General features: G+C 40.5%; 2 protein-coding genes across 4 annotated transcripts; one reads left to right on the top strand and one right to left on the bottom strand.

The window, feature by feature from the left end:
* The first annotated feature begins 2,237 nt into the window (after positions 1–2,237).
* LOC112873779 (putative leucine-rich repeat-containing protein DDB_G0290503) lies at positions 2,238–13,141 on the top strand. 3 transcript variants are annotated; one of them, XM_025936831.1, is made up of 12 exons: positions 2,494–2,682; positions 4,721–4,877; positions 5,046–5,246; positions 5,403–5,525; positions 5,662–5,699; positions 5,785–5,899; positions 5,980–10,372; positions 10,451–10,497; positions 11,505–11,621; positions 12,120–12,227; positions 12,303–12,445; positions 12,541–13,141. In XM_025936831.1, the coding sequence occupies exons 2-12, from the start codon at positions 4,800–4,802 to the stop codon at positions 12,770–12,772; spliced, it is 5,595 nt and encodes a 1,864-aa protein (XP_025792616.1). In that variant the 5' UTR covers positions 2,494–2,682; positions 4,721–4,799; the 3' UTR covers positions 12,773–13,141. The 3 variants fall into 3 exon arrangements, with proteins under 3 accessions (XP_025792615.1, XP_025792616.1, XP_025792614.1); XM_025936830.1 differs by lacking the exon at positions 2,494–2,682 and adding an exon at positions 2,238–2,260 and having other exon boundaries at positions 5,980–10,497; XM_025936829.1 differs by having other exon boundaries at positions 2,495–2,682; positions 5,980–10,497.
* A 996-nt stretch (positions 13,142–14,137) lies between these two features.
* On the bottom strand, positions 14,138–16,444 carry LOC112876592 (F-box/kelch-repeat protein At1g22040-like). The gene is made up of 2 exons (XM_025940736.1): positions 16,306–16,444; positions 14,138–16,006 (listed from the first exon to the last, which is right to left on the bottom strand). The coding sequence occupies exon 2, from the start codon at positions 15,980–15,982 to the stop codon at positions 14,552–14,554; it is 1,431 nt and encodes a 476-aa protein (XP_025796521.1). The 5' UTR covers positions 15,983–16,006; positions 16,306–16,444; the 3' UTR covers positions 14,138–14,551.

Raw genomic sequence — 16,444 nt, 5'->3', positions numbered from 1 at the left:
CCTTCAACTTTCAATTAAGCTAATTTAGTCATTCAACTTCTATTTTTGGGTTATTCATGTCTCTCATCCTAGCTGGCCGTCCACATTAGCGTCCCACGTCACTATAGATGTGTGTTCCATTGAGTCATCAATACCAAATCTAATAGATGAACAATAGAGAATAAGCTAGGTGGATTTTAAGTGACCTTCTAATAGATGAAGGATGAAATAGTCGAATGATTTGGACAAATAAGACATTTGGTATTGAGGACTTTGCCAACGTATGCATAGGGTGAGTTGGCACGTGGACGGACAGCTAGGACCCGGGATGAGATTAAAATATAAGTTTGGTACTTAATGGACCCAACTTGACCCACCTGAAAGTTAATGGATGAATTTGACGCTCGGCTAATAATTGAGGGGTAAAAACACCTATTTTACCAACTGAATAATAAGCGCTATGAGAAAATTTGAGATTGTTTCTTTCAACCGGAGAAAGCCCCCAAACTTGAATAAAAATTATATCCTGGACCCGACACGAGAGCTAACCTGTTACAGTGCTATGGACCCACACTCTAAACATTTCTTTAAAGTTAATCAGTCGGTATGATTGATTTCATACACTAATCACTGATCAATTCTATTCTATCCTGATGGCTGGATCCCTAGCATTTTACAAATGTTTCTGCGGAGTGAGTTAGGAAGGGAATGATTTGGCGAGAAACACTGCAAAGGTAAAGACGATAAAATTAAAACCTTACTTAGCACTTGCCCCCATGATTTAAAAAATAATCTAGCTCCATCCCTTGTTCATTACATCATTTAAGAACAATGAATGCCAGCTATCTGGATGGAGAATTTTGTCTTTGGTATCTGATGATGATACAAAACACTTTCCTCCAGGTGTTGCCCGAATCAATATTTGTAGGGTTTCATGCATATATTCTGTTTGCAAACAAACCATAGTACTGTATTTGTGCAAGAGTATCCCATCTCATCTTAAAAAATGCTTCCTATTCTTTTCTAATAAGTGGTCACCTGCTGCACTAATTACTGAGAGTCAAGTAAATATGATGTAATAATTAGCTGTGCTGGAGATTATGGACAATAATATTACCCACTTTGTATCCCCCCCTCCTTTTCTTTTCTTGAAGTTGTTTAGCAATCTCTTTTGTGGTAACCAAAATTCAAGATTGCGCGGTTGAAGCACAAGAGCACGACATCTGAAAAGTGAAGATTTGCCTATGAAAAAACTCTATTTAGGGTTATAACGTGTGGTTATTCTATATTCTCACATGTTGCAGGTTGCAATGTGACATTGTCACAAGTACAGAAAGGTTCCTTGACAAAAAGAAAAAGAAAAAAAGGATAATGATGATATTCGCAATCGTGTTAATTAATTGAAGTAACCCTTCAGCACCCACCATTAGCTGTCCAGCACTTGTCCATCAATCGCTACGCAATCTCCGCTACCAAACTACACCGGAAGCTCCCTCTAGTGCCAGTATAACTGTACGCTGAAAATGTACTATTTGTGAGCAACCCTAATCTGTAAGTAAACAAAATGCATGGCTAATTATTTATACTACGTTGTTATATTCTTGAATACTGATTTACTTCGATCGAGGAATAAAACCAGAAATGGCGTTGTTATATGGGGTACTATTTTAATTGCCGACATATTATTAAAGAGACAATATTAATGGTATAATATCATAACGGGTTCCAGTGAAAATTCTTGAGAGTACAATTGTAATCTACTAGTACATTTTCTGTCTTGTCTGCAAATTGACCACTGCACTTTTCTACCTGTAGATATTTTGAACTGCAAACTTTTCTTAATTTCTTGGGAATTTAATTAACCATTACGGGAAACTGAAGTGAGAACTGTCCTATTGTAAAGAGACCCATTAATTAAGCTAAACAGACAGTAACACTTTTTACCCTGGAAGTAGGGGTGAAAAATGATTAACGAAGCTCACTCCTAGACTCCTTGTACTTTTATGCAGGCCAAGCAGAAAAGTAGTTTAATCAGTTCCTGTGGTCGCTAGAAAAAAATAAAAAAATAAAAAATAAAACAAAAAGGTACAGCAGCAGGTGCGTGATTACAGTACGTTTATACTCTTACACCTGTACTTACTGACATGGAGTGCTGCGAATAGCTTGCGTAACGAGTTGTTTAATGATGCGATAATCAAGCAAGCAGCGACCGGACGCCATGATTGTGCTACTATGCCTTGGGTGACCACCTTCTTCCCTGCCGACCTGCGCTGCCTGCCCGGTAAGCAAGCAACCGGCGTGTCCGCTTAATCTACTTCCAAATTCTAATCCAAACCCAAATCGCTCAGCTTTGGCTGTACGTCCTTCTCTCTCTAAAAATCTCTACCACTCTCTCTCTCTCTCTGCTCTTTGGGTGTTCTTTTCTCTCTCTTGCAGTCATGCGGCTAACACCAACCCCCTCAACCAGTCCCAGCTAGATCAGTACCACCACTACTAACTCTCTCTCCCACCCCCCCCCCCACTCTCTGGCCCAGCTACCCTTTAAACCCGAGCTACCAGCTGCGGCGCCGCGGCGCCGGGGGGCGCGGCGGAGGCGACTGCGTTCGCGCCGGCGGCGTGCTCCAGCGCGGGGGGAGCTGCTTCGCGTGCTCTGCTGTTGGCGAGAAAGGAAGAAGAGGAGAAACTGATCTCTCGAAAGCTTAGGTTCGCACGAATGATCTGCTATTTCCTTTCCCGCCCAAATCTTGCTTCTTCCCTGCCAAATGCTCCGCCTTTCGGGGCCGGCGGGATTAGCAGCTGCTTCCGGCGGCTCTCCATTTGGGCCTCTCTGGATTCATGGGAGGGAAAACCGGGATCTTGTTGGCTCATAGATGTGATTAGATTAACTTTCTGGAAGGTTTTGTCTAAATGTGGGGTTTGCTGCTATTTTCGTTGGATCTCGAAGCAATGCGTACATTTGATTTTTATTAGTGAAGTCTCAGGCATTTCGAACAAGGGAGTAAATGTTGTTGGCAGATGTACTGGTAGGCTGTTGCAGAGCTGTTTAGCTCAAAAGGTGCGAACTTTCCCCATAGTCTGTCAGATTAGATACTTTAGTACGTGCGAGTAATTTCTTTTGGGATCGTCCATCCAATCTGGTTTGTGGGAGCTCCTGCCATATCTAATGATCTGTGATTGTTTTGTTTTAACCAAAAGCTGTCTCTGTATCCATAAACATTTGCATCTTGAGCAAAGGATTAACTTTTCTTAGATTATTAGGGCATTTGTTTCAGTATGCTACACTCACAGCATTTTATCTTGTCCTAGCACTCTGGTTCAGGTGCTGTATGAATCGTAAATTAGAAAATTGCAGTCACTTTTGGAGGGTTTGGTGGATCTTGGCTGGCTTTGCTTCCTGATTAAATCTTAGAGCTTTTGCAGTTAGTTGGAAATGCTTTTGGTTGGTCATTTGTACAATGCTGATGGGCTTTATTGTTTCGGGGTCCCTTAGAACACTCATTCAACTCAAGTGTATCTTTAGTGTAAAGACGAGAGCTTTTTGGAGGTAATCCTGAGTTTTCAATATTTTCCTTATGATTCAGGTATGATATTTTGTTAAAGTACAACTTTTATGGATTCTTTGTCGAAACATATGAACTCTTCCTGGATAGCATTGGATTCTTTTTTTTTTGTTTCTTTTAGAATAGGAGCTTTGCAGTTAATGTCCTTCTGGTTGGATGAGAGCCAACTTACTAAATTGTTACAATATTCTGCCTATATGATTGCTTTATCTTGTGTTCCTACTGCCTAGACATGGTCTTGCATTTGCACTGGTGCTTAGTATTTTCCAACAATATACGTCTGTCTTCCCTTTGTAAAAATGGTACCTTGTTTACGAGGGACTGAGGGTGTTTGTTTATATTAGCTGAATCCTCTCTTTTTTTTTGTTTTTTTTTGGGGGGGGGGGGGGGCGCATAGATAGATTAGTTTGGCATGAAAACAAATTCTATTAACTTTTGAAAATGGAAACAGATTGGTTTAGGATCAATCCTGTAAATGGGACAAACAGAATAGCTTGCAAACTAGGATCGTTAAAAGACATGGATCCTACCAGCTCGATTAGCCACATGATACCAAAAGTTAGTATGTTCTCAATGTTTTGACTTTAGAGTTACACGAATCAAAAAGGTGGAAGAGATTCTTAGTGTGGCTATATTTCGATGAGGCGGTTGTTCTATTGATTCTTTTCAATTTTGCATTACGCTTTACATTTTAATGGACATACTGCACTACTGATAAACTGGCCTGCAACTGATATGAAATTGGGAAGGGCTTACACAATATCAACTTAATCTTTGTGTGTGTTCTTTCTCTAACACGCAGGAGATCTGTGAATCATTGCATTAGGAGAACAGAGTTTTAGGATTATAGAATACACACACAAATACTCAAAAATACATTAGCGCCGGGTACAGAGTATAAAACGACCAAACCAATCCTAGATCATATATGTAGCTGCAGGATCCCCCTGGCCATTTGTGTTTTGGGGCTTTTGTTAGCATTTATCAGACCCCATTAGCTTACACCAGAATATGGCAGTTGGTGTTACTGTTTCATCTCTTTTATGGTTTTGTTCATGGTCAGAATATGGTCCATGTTTGATGATTTCTGGTTTGTTGTGCGAATTTTACCCCTTTTATATCTGAAAGGAGATGAATTACATTTATTGATATGAGGAAGCTTGTGTTGCCTTTGCTTTCAGACAAAAAAGAATGTTAGTCCTTCTACACTTGAGAGACTTTTAAACTGCAAACTATCTGAGAGACGTTTATACTGTCACAATGTCAAGAGTACCAAAGTGGAAGATTGAAAAGACCAAAGTCAAGGTTGTATTCCGGCTGCAATTCCATGCTACAAATGTGAGTTCTGATACATTTATTTTGATCCTATTATTTCTTCTTCTCAGTTGAATCTCTTTTTGTCAAATTATACTTCCTTTTTACCAGTCTTGTTTGTGCAGTATATGTGAGCATAACTTATTTCTGCAAAGGAGGCTTAATCTGTTACATCAAAAATTTTGGTTGCAGATTCCGTCAACAGGATGGGACAAACTATTTTTGTCCTTCATCTCTGCTGATACAGGGAAGGTGACTGCAAAAACAAATAAAGCAAATGTCAGGAACGGAAGCTGCAAATGGCCAGATCCTATCTATGAAGCAACACGGCTTCTTCAGGATCCTCGGACTAAGACATATGATGACAAACTCTATAAGCTTGTTGTGGCCATGGTGCGTTCTAAAATTTAGTTAATGTTGTTCTCTGTCTTTCTGTCTCTCCCAATGGTCTTGCTAAATCAAGATGTTGATTTCTGTCAAACTAAGCACTGGATGAATTTACTAATAAGTGATGTTTACTGTCTTTCCTCATATTCATGGAAAAAACAGGGGACTTCACGGTCAAGTATTCTTGGGGAGGTTGATGTCAATCTTGCTGAATTCGCAGAAGCGCTGAAACCTGCTTCAATAGCACTTCCTCTTCGTGGTTCCGACTCGGGGATGCTATTACATGTATGAATCTTAGAAAATGTTTCTTTTATTATACAGTAGTCATAAAAAAATCTAGTGTTATTCTATGGTGAGAATTAGTTCAACAGTTTTGCTGCTATTTTTTCTCTAACGTAGTTCTTTGATCAAACCATTTCAGATCACAGCACAACTTCTCAATACTAAAACTGGTTTCAGGTTTGCTCACCATGCAACAATGTATTTTATTCTACAAAAGAAACTATTGGTTCCAATCCTTTTAAATTCTTTTTTTTTGCTACAGAGAATTTGAGCAGCAAAGGGAAACTGGGGCCAGAAGTTCTCAGCAGTTATTGAACCAAAGAAGTCACGATCCTGCTGAAGTTGCCGCGGCCTCATCAGACATCGGCACCGATAAGGTTGGTGAATAATATTGATGATTTGGTCAGCATTATTTCTGCTGATTTGGTGATAGACTTTCCTGTCTCATGCTTAATAGGTTAATGCAAGGATTAAGCTAAAAGAAACTTCTCTGGGGTTCCCGTTGGTAGAAGATTCTGCGGGGTCAACTGAAGATTATGAAAACTCGTCGCATACTTCAGATGGCATTTTTACTGAAAAGAATGATCCATATGGTGCACATGAAATCAGTAGCTTTAGGAGCTCAGGTGACCTACCTCTTTGTCCTACCAGTCGAAGTCCTACACCAGAGAAGGGAGCTTGTTGGGGTAAACACCTTTCACCACAGGGGAGCAATGACTGGACTCATGGCTGGAGTCCTGAGTACTCTGCTGATAAAGATCTAGCTGCTGCTCATGATGAGAATAACCGGCTTAGAACCAGATTGGAGGTGGCTGAGTCGGCTTTTTCTCAGCTTAAGACAGAAGCAACATCTCTGGAGCATGTTACCGACAAGTTAGGCACTGAGACACAGGGCCTTGCCCAACAGCTCGCTGTTGAACTTATGTCACGGAATCAGCTCACTACTGAAGTATCCTTGCTCAGAACAGAATGTTCTAAACTGAAAAAAGAGTTGGAAGAAATAAGATCTTCTAAACTACTGCAGAAAAAATCCAATGCAGAAGATAATACTATGAAAAAGTATGGTAATGACATTCTTGCTACTGATCCCGTACATCATCTCCAAACTGAATGGCTGCAAGGTTTGCTGCTTCTCGAAAGTAAACTGCAGCAGACCAGAAACAATGCTCTTCATGGACTACAAGCAAGTGATCTTGATTTTCTTCTCGCTGATTTGGGGGCACTTCAGCGTGTCATTGAGAACCTCAAGCAAGGTGTTCAGCCAGGACAAGTGAAAGAAAATCACTATGCAGAAAATTTGGTTCCACTTTCAAATACTAGTCATCTATCAAATTCAGCACATCATGATACCCTCAAGAAAAGTTCTGGTGGTAATACTGGCACGATGGAAGAGAAGATGTGTGAGCTCCTGCAGAAGCTGGAGAACTCAAAAACTGAGAAGGAGAATCTCCTGGAGAAGATGAGCCACATGGAGCGTTACTATGAATCCTTTATCCATAAGCTTGAGGAGAGCCAGAAGCAGACAGCAATTGAATTAGAAAATCTCAGGAAAGAACATAACTCTTGCTTCTACACTGTTTCTGTCCTCCAAGCTCAGAAGCAAAAAGTGCATGAGGAAATGAATGATCAGTTAATGAGATTTGTTGAGGACAGAACAGCTTTAGAAGCTCAAAATAAGGAGCTTGAGAGGAGGGCTGTTGCTACAGAAACTGCACTCAAAAGGGTTCGATTCAATTATTCCGCCGCTGTGGAACGTCTACAGAAAGACCTTGAGTTACTGTCATTTCAGGTTCTCTCTATGTATGAGTCAAATGAAACTCTAGCAAAGCAATCCTTTTTAGAAGATTGTGATAGTTTGCCTGAAGAACACTCTGCTGTAGCAGATTTATGTAGCAATAAAGAACCTGAACAATACAGGGTTGGTGTCAAACAAATTGGACCTGAACGTCTATATGCAGAGAAAGAACCTCAAGTGTTTCTAGAAAACAATTGTACTATGGACAAAATTGATGGCCAGAAAAACCTTCGGGCACTAAAGATTGAAGAGCTCCGTGTGAGATCAGAATTTCATGTACATGGTAATACTGATTCAAGGGGGAACCACTCAAACATGGTAGGGCCAAAAAGGGTCTCTTGCACTATGGAGTCTGAGCTTTTAGAAATGTTTATTGCCAACATGGAGTGCCAGGTATTCTCTGATGTGCTACGTGAATCTCACTATGCTGCATTGGATATAATTAAATGCATGCAGGAAAGGTTGCACATGTTAGGAAAGAAGCTTCATGACTCTAATGATGCCAAACAATCTCTAGGGCTCAAGTTGAGCTCTGCATTGGACCAAGCCACAAGTGTCAAAGAAAGCGAAGCAGGATATATTTTGAAGTGTGATGATCTGACTGTGAAGAACCAAATATTAGAAGCAAAACTCCATGATATTACAGTTGAAAATGCTTTGTTTATGGAAAAGCTTACGGAGTCTGAAAGACTTGTTCAGGAACATAGAGCTTGTGAAAGCAAGTACAAGGTCTGCGCTGAAGAAAGGGAGAGATTCGAGAACCTTTTAATCAAAGAAAGTCTACTAACCGACCAGCTTCACGGTGAGCTCAGATCATTAAGAGAAGGTTTTGAGGCCATGAAAGATGAGTTAGATAATCAATCCTCCATTAACAATGATACATGGATGGTTTCTACATCCCTTCAAGATCAACTGGGTGGACTCTGCTCTAAAATTATGTCTTTTAACAAGGAAGTCAACATTTCAGGCTTAGATGAGGCATCTTTCCAGCATGAACTTGAGAGCAAGAATTATGCTGCTGTGCTGAAAAGCTTGGAATTCTTCCATCAGCAAACATGTAACAAGGTCCTTCATGTTCAACAGGAGAAGGAAGCAGTGGTGGAAATGTGTGATGCTTTGCAGAGAAGGTCAGAGAAGGCGGAATCAGAATTGCATGATATGAAGCAGAAGTACGTATGTGATTTGGATGCTACAAATCAGAAGCTAAACTTTTCTGAAGAACTTATAGAGAAGCTTCAGCAAGAACTGCAGGACATGGCTCACAAACTTAGGATTAGCTCAGATTCTCAAGAAAAATATTCCGTTACCAATAGTGGCTTAACATCAAAGTTGTCACTAATGGAAGTTGAGCTGCAGCATGCAACCAGTAAGAATTTGGCTCTTGTTGAAAAATTGAAAGAATTTGGTGCCACTGTAGAGGAACTTGAGAGGACCAAAATAAGTCTTGCTCAATATGAGAAGGATACCCGAACCTTGACCCAGTCATTACAGTCTAAAGATGAAATGTTAGTGCATATGGAAAGTGAAATCAAACTTTTGCATGATGATTTGAGATTTACCGGTGAGAATTTGCTAAGAGAAAAGAGCCTTAAGGAAGAACTTGAGTCTGCCCTTGCAAATCTTACATCACAGCTTTGTGAGAAGGATCGGGTCCTACTTTCTTTCAATGAGCAGAAAACAGAATCAGTTCATCTGAAAGACCAGCTTTTTGACATGGAAAAAGCAAACAGTATAATGCAAGATGCGCTCTTGCAGAGTGAACAAATCCAAAGGGACCTCAACCGTAAGAATCGCTCTCTTCACTCCCAGATTTCAAATCTAGAAAACCAGTTAGGAATAGTTCTCGAGGTCATGCTTTCCACTGAGATTGAAGTGATTTATATGAGAAGTCAGGTAAGAGAGGCTGTTGTGCAACTTAATATGTTAAGAAATGACTTTGAGAAACTTCAACTCAAACACAAAGATGCTGATGAATTATTACGGGTTCACATGTCTACTCAAGCAGAATTGGCTGATAGAAATAGCATGCTTCAAGCAGCTATCCATTCTCTTGAAATCAATCTCTGCAGTGTTAGTCAAGAGAAGAAAGGACTTGAGGAGCTTATGAAAGGACATGAGGAAACATTGACAGAAGCAAATAATAACAAGTCTTGTGACATAGCAGTCGATAACAGTGAGAAAATAGTGGAGGATCATGATGAGATTTCACAGCTTAGAGTCTTGCTGGCAGATCTTGAAGAGCAGGTTGATAATGTGAAGTCCACAAAAGATGAGACTGAAATTTTAAACATCATTCTTAGGTCAAAGTTGGAGGAACAACACACTGTGATGTCATCATTGCTACAGAATCAAAGGCAAGAGTTGACAAATTTAATAGAACACAACAAGGATCTCACCCAAAAACTTGCAGAACAAAGTCTGAAGGCAGAAGAGTTCAAAAACTTGTCGATCCATTTGAGAGAGCTAAAAGAAAAGGCCGAAGCTGGAAGAAAGGAGAAGGAAGGATCATTACATGCCATGCAAGATTCCCTTAGAATTGCATTTATTAAGGAGCAGTATGAATCGAAGGTTCAAGAGCTGAAAGGTCAAGTTTTTGTGAATAAAAAATATGCTGAAGAGATGCTGCTGAAGCTGCAAAATGCTTTGGATGATGTTGAAACTGGGAAGAAAAATGAGATTGCTCTTGCTAAGAGAATTGAAGAGTTGTCGATGAAAATTTCTGAAATGGAGGTGGAGATGCATGATTTATCAGCTGATAAAAAAGAATTGTCAAATGCATATGACAGCATGATGACAGAACTAGAATGCACAAAATTAAACTTAGATTGCTGCAATGAAGAAAAGCTGAAGATTGAAGTCTCTCTTGAGGAGTGCTGTGAGGAACGTAACAGAATAAGGGTGGAACTTGATCTGGTTAAGAAATTATTGGAGAATATGGCATTAACAGACAAGAATACATCACATGATAGCTCTGGATCATGCACCCCTGGTACCACATCCATCAGGCATATTCTTGGAGATGGCGAGGCAGAGTCTGCATCAAAGGCTACACCAAGTACAATAGAAATGGATTCAGAGTTACAGGAATGTGAAATTCAGAGCCGAAGCTTAACATCAAATTTGTCTCGAGCAGATGATATCGGGAAGTTTGGTGAGGATGAAGCGAGCAAGAGCTTGGAGGTAATCGATCCACTAATTTTTTGCCTTTTGTTATTGTACTTATTGTCAGACTTATGGCAGAACCTAGAAAATGACAGCATCAAAATATTTGCCAGATTTGCTGTATAAACCATGTAGCACAATACAACACTTGATATATTTGGCATGGCATACAAACCTCCTTGTGACCTTGAGGTGTAGGGAAATATGACCCAGTATTTGAAATTTTAGAATGAGGCCCCTTTCTAGTGCATAAAATAGATATTATTAGCATGCGAGGGAATTGGTCAATATTCTAACATGCAAAAATGTTTAAGTCAGCTTAAAAATATCTCTGGCATATATTCAATATTTATGACTGGCCTGAGTGTTTCTGGGATTTTAACCATTTGCTTGGGCTTGTCAAGCTTACTGGCCAAGTTCGTCTGACCCTAGACATAAGACAAGACAAAGCCCAACTGACCTACATGACACTGAATCCAACCTTGATAGACCCAACTCCCAAATAGATGTCGGTAGTATAAGTCCCTTTTGGTACTCAAATTTGAGAAAGCTGTTTGTTAATTGTTTTTATTTTGGTAATTGTACTGATTGAAAATGTAAGTTGTTTGGTGATTCCAACTATTTCTTTTTCATCTTTGATCATTAATATTTAAAGAACTATGTCGATTGGCAACATATGGTTGATTTCACTAGATTCATCAAGGGAAAGATTTTCATAATTATAAATTTATAATCACTTCTATTTCAAAATATCACATTTTATACAAAGGACTAGTCAGAAAGTGCCATATTGTAGACCATATCATGAACGACTTGCATCTAGATTAATGTCATAGATCACACATTGTGCTTTTACCTGTTATTTTACTGAAGCAAATATATGTTAAAGATACTTGGATTAGGGCAGTGTACATTTTCAACACCAATTCATTATATCTTTTGTTCTTCATTCTTTTGTTCCACAATGGATATTGTTCATAGTGGTGACTGCTTGTTCAGCTTACTATATTTTGCTATTTTCACAGAATTGCGATAAGGAATGTGAATCATCAATAGAGAATCATTTTAATGGCAATAGCATCAAAGATATTTCTAGAGAGCATAAGAAATTAGCAACCGAATTGAACCTTTTCCAGAAGGAGGTATGGTGAAACTTCTCTTGGTGCATTATTTCTTTCAGGCTGTAATGCATACCGTGTGAAAATCAAATTTCATATGGAAAAATATGAGCCTACCAGTTTCGGGATTATCATTTCTTTCCCAGGCTCCTATATGGAGACAAAAAGAAACAGATGCTAGTACATGTATAGTTGTTAGAACTTATATTCAGGGTGCTGAGATATTATCATATTATATGAATTACAAAAATGGGGTGATGTGATGCAGCAAACTTGCTGGTTTGCTTGTGTTACACAATGGACATAGCTTGAATAAGAAATTTGCTGGCTTGCCGTATTTGCATTACATGCAACTTATGTGATAACTGAATTGGTAACATGAACTCAACATCATAGTAACACAAGAATCTTTGGTACAATGTAACTGGAATCATGAAGTTTCTAACCGCCATTAGACCATTTAAGAAACTTTATTTTTGTACAGATCAGTAACATACTAATGAAAATTGTTTTTATATGCAGCTAGAAAGATTGAAAAATGAGAATCTGTCTCCTCTTCTTCCCCGTGACATTAATCTTATTGATCCATCACTCAGTGGTTTGGAAAGGACATTGTCACAACTTGATACGGTATGTTTGCAATGTCTATAGTAAATGTGACCTGTACTCCAACAGTTCTCATTTTTGCATTTGTTATTACTTTAGGCAAATGAGCATTTGCAAAGTATTTTTCCATCATTTAAAGAGCTTCCTGGATCTGGCAATGCCTTGGAAAGGGTACTTGCTTTGGAACTTGAGCTCGCAGAAGCTCTCCAAGCAAAGAAGAAAACAGATATCCTTTTCCAGAGGTAACTTGTACATTCAACTGGCGTTTTTTTCCTTTTGCCTTTTATTTTAAATTTGACTAAACCCTATATTTACTGATTCTTTTGTTCCTTGTTAGTTCATTCTTGAAGCAGCACAATGACGAAGCAGCAGTCTTCCAAAGTTTCAGGGACATCAATGAACTGATCCAAGATACTATCGAGTTGAAGAGAAGGCAAGTAGCAGTAGAAAGTGAACTAAAAGAGATGCAGGGCAGGTACTCAGAGCTCAGTGTGCAGTTTGCCGAGGTGGAGGGAGAAAGGCAGAAGCTCGAAATGAATCTGAAGAACCAATCACCGTGGAAATCATAGGAACCAAAGAGAAAACTGGAGAGGAAAAATATGTCTGCCAGTTGCAAGCTTTGTAAACAATCTTCTGCGACGGCAATGGACACATTTTGTAATGTAAATATCAGTAGAATCTCAAAATATGTATCAATTGTAGAGTTGTATGTGAATGTGATATACACAAATGTAACATCTTGTACAACCCCTGCAGCTCAGAGAAATTCTTGTTAATTAATTGTTCTTGAGCCAACAACCAGCCGCCTTTCAAGAGTGCATTCACATCTGCTGATTGTAATTTGCAGTTTTTTTAATGGATCCTTTAACGTTGACTGGAACAACTCCTTGATCTGATGTTGGTACTGCCTAACAGAGACTTCTGCTATTCATTTTCTTCTCCATGAAGTTCTGATGTGAAAACCAAAGATCCCTATGTAATATTGGCATGTCTTTGACATGGGTTTTATTTCAGGATAACATATCATGTTTTTGACCTTCTAAACTCTTGAACTAGTCGTGTCAACCAAATTATGTTTCTTTTCCTCGTATAAGATTCAATAATAAGATTGTATGTTCACCAGATAGACCATTAAGGTGTTGACATCTTGTTCCTAAAATGTTTGCTGAATATTCCAACTGTTTCTATTCAGCATCGCGATTTCTCAACTGAAAGATGTGCATATCAATCTCCCAACTGTTTCAAATTTGGAAAATGCTACCTGCCGTTTTTGTAGATGCGAATATTGCTACCTGCTAACATCACAATCATGATATGCTTTCTACAAATTTTCTTTTCACAGTTATTGTTGACAATTGACAGATAGCAACATGGGACAAGTGACATCAGGAGTCAAATAGAAAAACCACACCCAAGTCTGCAGATCACATACGGCTGTACTGGAGCGCCTCACATTTTTGACCAGCAATAGTTTCAAGGCAAGCTGGCGACCAGAGCAAAATGTGCGAAAAGCATCAGGAAAGCATGGATCCAGTTCATACTGGTAGTTCCCCGCTCTTGAATCTGATAATATTCTGAAGCGGAACCCTTATGTGCCGCCATGTCAAACCAAAGAAAGAATAAGCAATAAAGAACATATGTATAGATCCAAGACTCTGAAAGCAAGCCAGGAACAGATTTGCAACCAGAAAAGACAGACCGGTCCTCGTAAGTGTGAGGCATAATGGTGTCCAACTAATGCGTTGTTAACTTGAGATTGGCATATGTGATGTGGCAAAGAAAACCATAAAAAATAACTGAGCAAAGGGAATACTTAAGTTTTTTTACACAATAATGGAAAATAAAGCATTTCCAGGTTCTGGAAGGTGTCACTGGACGGTGAAAACAAAAACAAAGATACAGGTCTCTTATGGGGTATCAGAAGAATATCAACAAAACTGAAACAATGTCCAAATGGGTTATTGCTGAGATCATTCCACATATGATGAACACTAGAATTTACAGCAGTTTGAACAATGAACACGAGTTCAGATGGTACTGGTGATTCACTCAGCACTGTTGCCTTTGGAATTGGACAAAGCGCGATGGCCTTCACCAATCTCATGTGATGTTATATACATACATAAGAATTAAAGCAAATGCTTATACAATTGAATTACCCAAAATGCGCATACATATGTACATTGCCGGCACACTACTTTCTGCAGTTCACTGATCACATTTAAACAAGATGCAGATCCTCTGTTCTTAAGGTTGAAGCCCCAACAAGTTACCTGACCGGATCAGATGTATGGCAGAAACATATTCATAATTCATACAATGATCCAGAGCAACTCGATTTTACAAACTCATATGCTGAGAACCTGGCAGCTGACGATTTCAGCAACTGCAATATTCTTCGTCGCAATGGCTTTCCAAACATCTGTTTCCTGCTCCAAGGAGACATCTGGGTTTTGGCAGGTTGTGCCAGCCGAAGAGGCTGCCACATCCGTAGGCTTCAGACGGGCTGTTTGCATAATGTTGATTGTGTTGTCCACATCCTTGATGATCAAATGGAGCTTCCCAAGAAATCCTACTAGCAAGTACGGACTTTCTGACTCGGCAAAGTCCCCAACAGGTACCTGGCTTACAGCAACCTTCCAAGTATCCTCCTGAGGATCATAGATCTTTATCTTACCGCTGTCAGAAGAAGTTGATGGCTCCAAGGCATACAGGTCCCCATCTACAACAGCACTTAATTTTGTTCCAGCCTGCCTTGCAGGCCAACCCTCACCCATGCCCACAGGCATTTCTGCCCATGAATTTGCCTCAGGATCAAATGTCTCCCCACCAACATCAACAAAGAAGGGCCAGGAATAAAGGCTCTGAGGAACATATAGCTTCCCTCTGTATGAGGTCATTCCAGTAGCAATTGGCTTCAGTAGCTCAGCTAGGAAGGCAGTCGGTAGAGCTTGCGCTTTGGAGAATGTCATATCTGGCAATTCTGCCCAAACCCCGGTTGCCGGGTCAAACACTTCGACAGATTGGAGTGGAGTTAACCCGTCCTTGCCTTTGCTCACACCACCAACAACGTACAGCTTGTTGTTTAACAGGCTAGTCTTGCAAAAGGCACGCCCAGTGCTCATTGGGCTCACCTCCTGCCATGAATTGACAATGGGGTCATACTTCCACACAGACTTCATCGCGAAAGCTCTAGAGAAGCCGCCCAAAACATAAAGGCAGCCATCAACGGTGCCAATGGCGCAGCCGCAGAACGGTATACTGTCTAACAAATCCTTGTGACCAAACCAGCCTCTGATAGCATCGGAGATCCTGATGCCGGCACTCACCAGATCCCCCAATCCTATCCCGGAGACACCACTCCTGCACTCTCCTCTTCGATGATTGATCCCAGGCATGAGTGGCAGCCTCTGCCATTGGTTGCTAACCGGATCAAAAGCGTGCCAAATCAGCTTGTGATCATCTGCTGTTTTCATCAGTACGTAGAGCCACTCTTCGGCCACGCCAAACTCCTTCCGAAGACGGTACAGCTCCGCGCCAGTAATGGCGGCCTTCCAGCTCCGGGAGACCATCTTGGCCTTGAGGTACCCGATCCTCGGCATCCTCGCGAGGATTTGCAGCGAGATCTCGTCCGGGAGCCCGGGGATAAGCCGCGGGTGGTCATGGCCATAAGGAGGAATCGACGACAGCCGCAGCTTCTTGGAGGATTCTGGTCCCGGAGCTTCGCCGTGCTCCCGTGGCTGGTTCTTGCTGGCTTGGGAGCTCAAGAACGCCCCCATTTGAACTCTTTGGCAACTTTTTATCTGCAAACAAATCAAATAGAGAAATTCCAAACCGGACCGGTGAGCGGAGGCACAAATTGAGCAGCAATAATGTAGAAAAATATGGGAATTACATGCCTAAAAGCCTAAGAATCATTCAGCCTGGCAAGAAAAATATAAGGTTCCAAATTGCCAAATCCCTAGGAAGGGTTCATCAAAACTCAGAAATCGTCCTCAAATTCCCAAGAAACACGCCCAATAAAGGTGCGTTTCCTGGCCCATAAATCCCAGGAAGACCAAACCGCATCAGGCGCATTACGAATGAGTGATCTGGAACTTACTGTTCAGCGCAGGGGCAGGAGGAGCTTGAGCGCAGAGGCGGAGCATTCCCACCCGCGCCAGAGTGGGATAAGGAGATGGCAAGGGGAGGTATTTATTTTGGCATCCTTGTGCAGGTAGCTTTCAGGATTTTGCTTTTCT

This window comes from Panicum hallii, chromosome 9 (assembly GCF_002211085.1).
Source record: "Panicum hallii strain FIL2 chromosome 9, PHallii_v3.1, whole genome shotgun sequence".
Classification (NCBI taxonomy): Eukaryota; Viridiplantae; Streptophyta; class Magnoliopsida; order Poales; family Poaceae; genus Panicum; species Panicum hallii.
The sequence above is the reverse complement of the archived record's forward strand: the minus strand, read 5'-3'. Positions and strand labels throughout refer to the sequence as shown.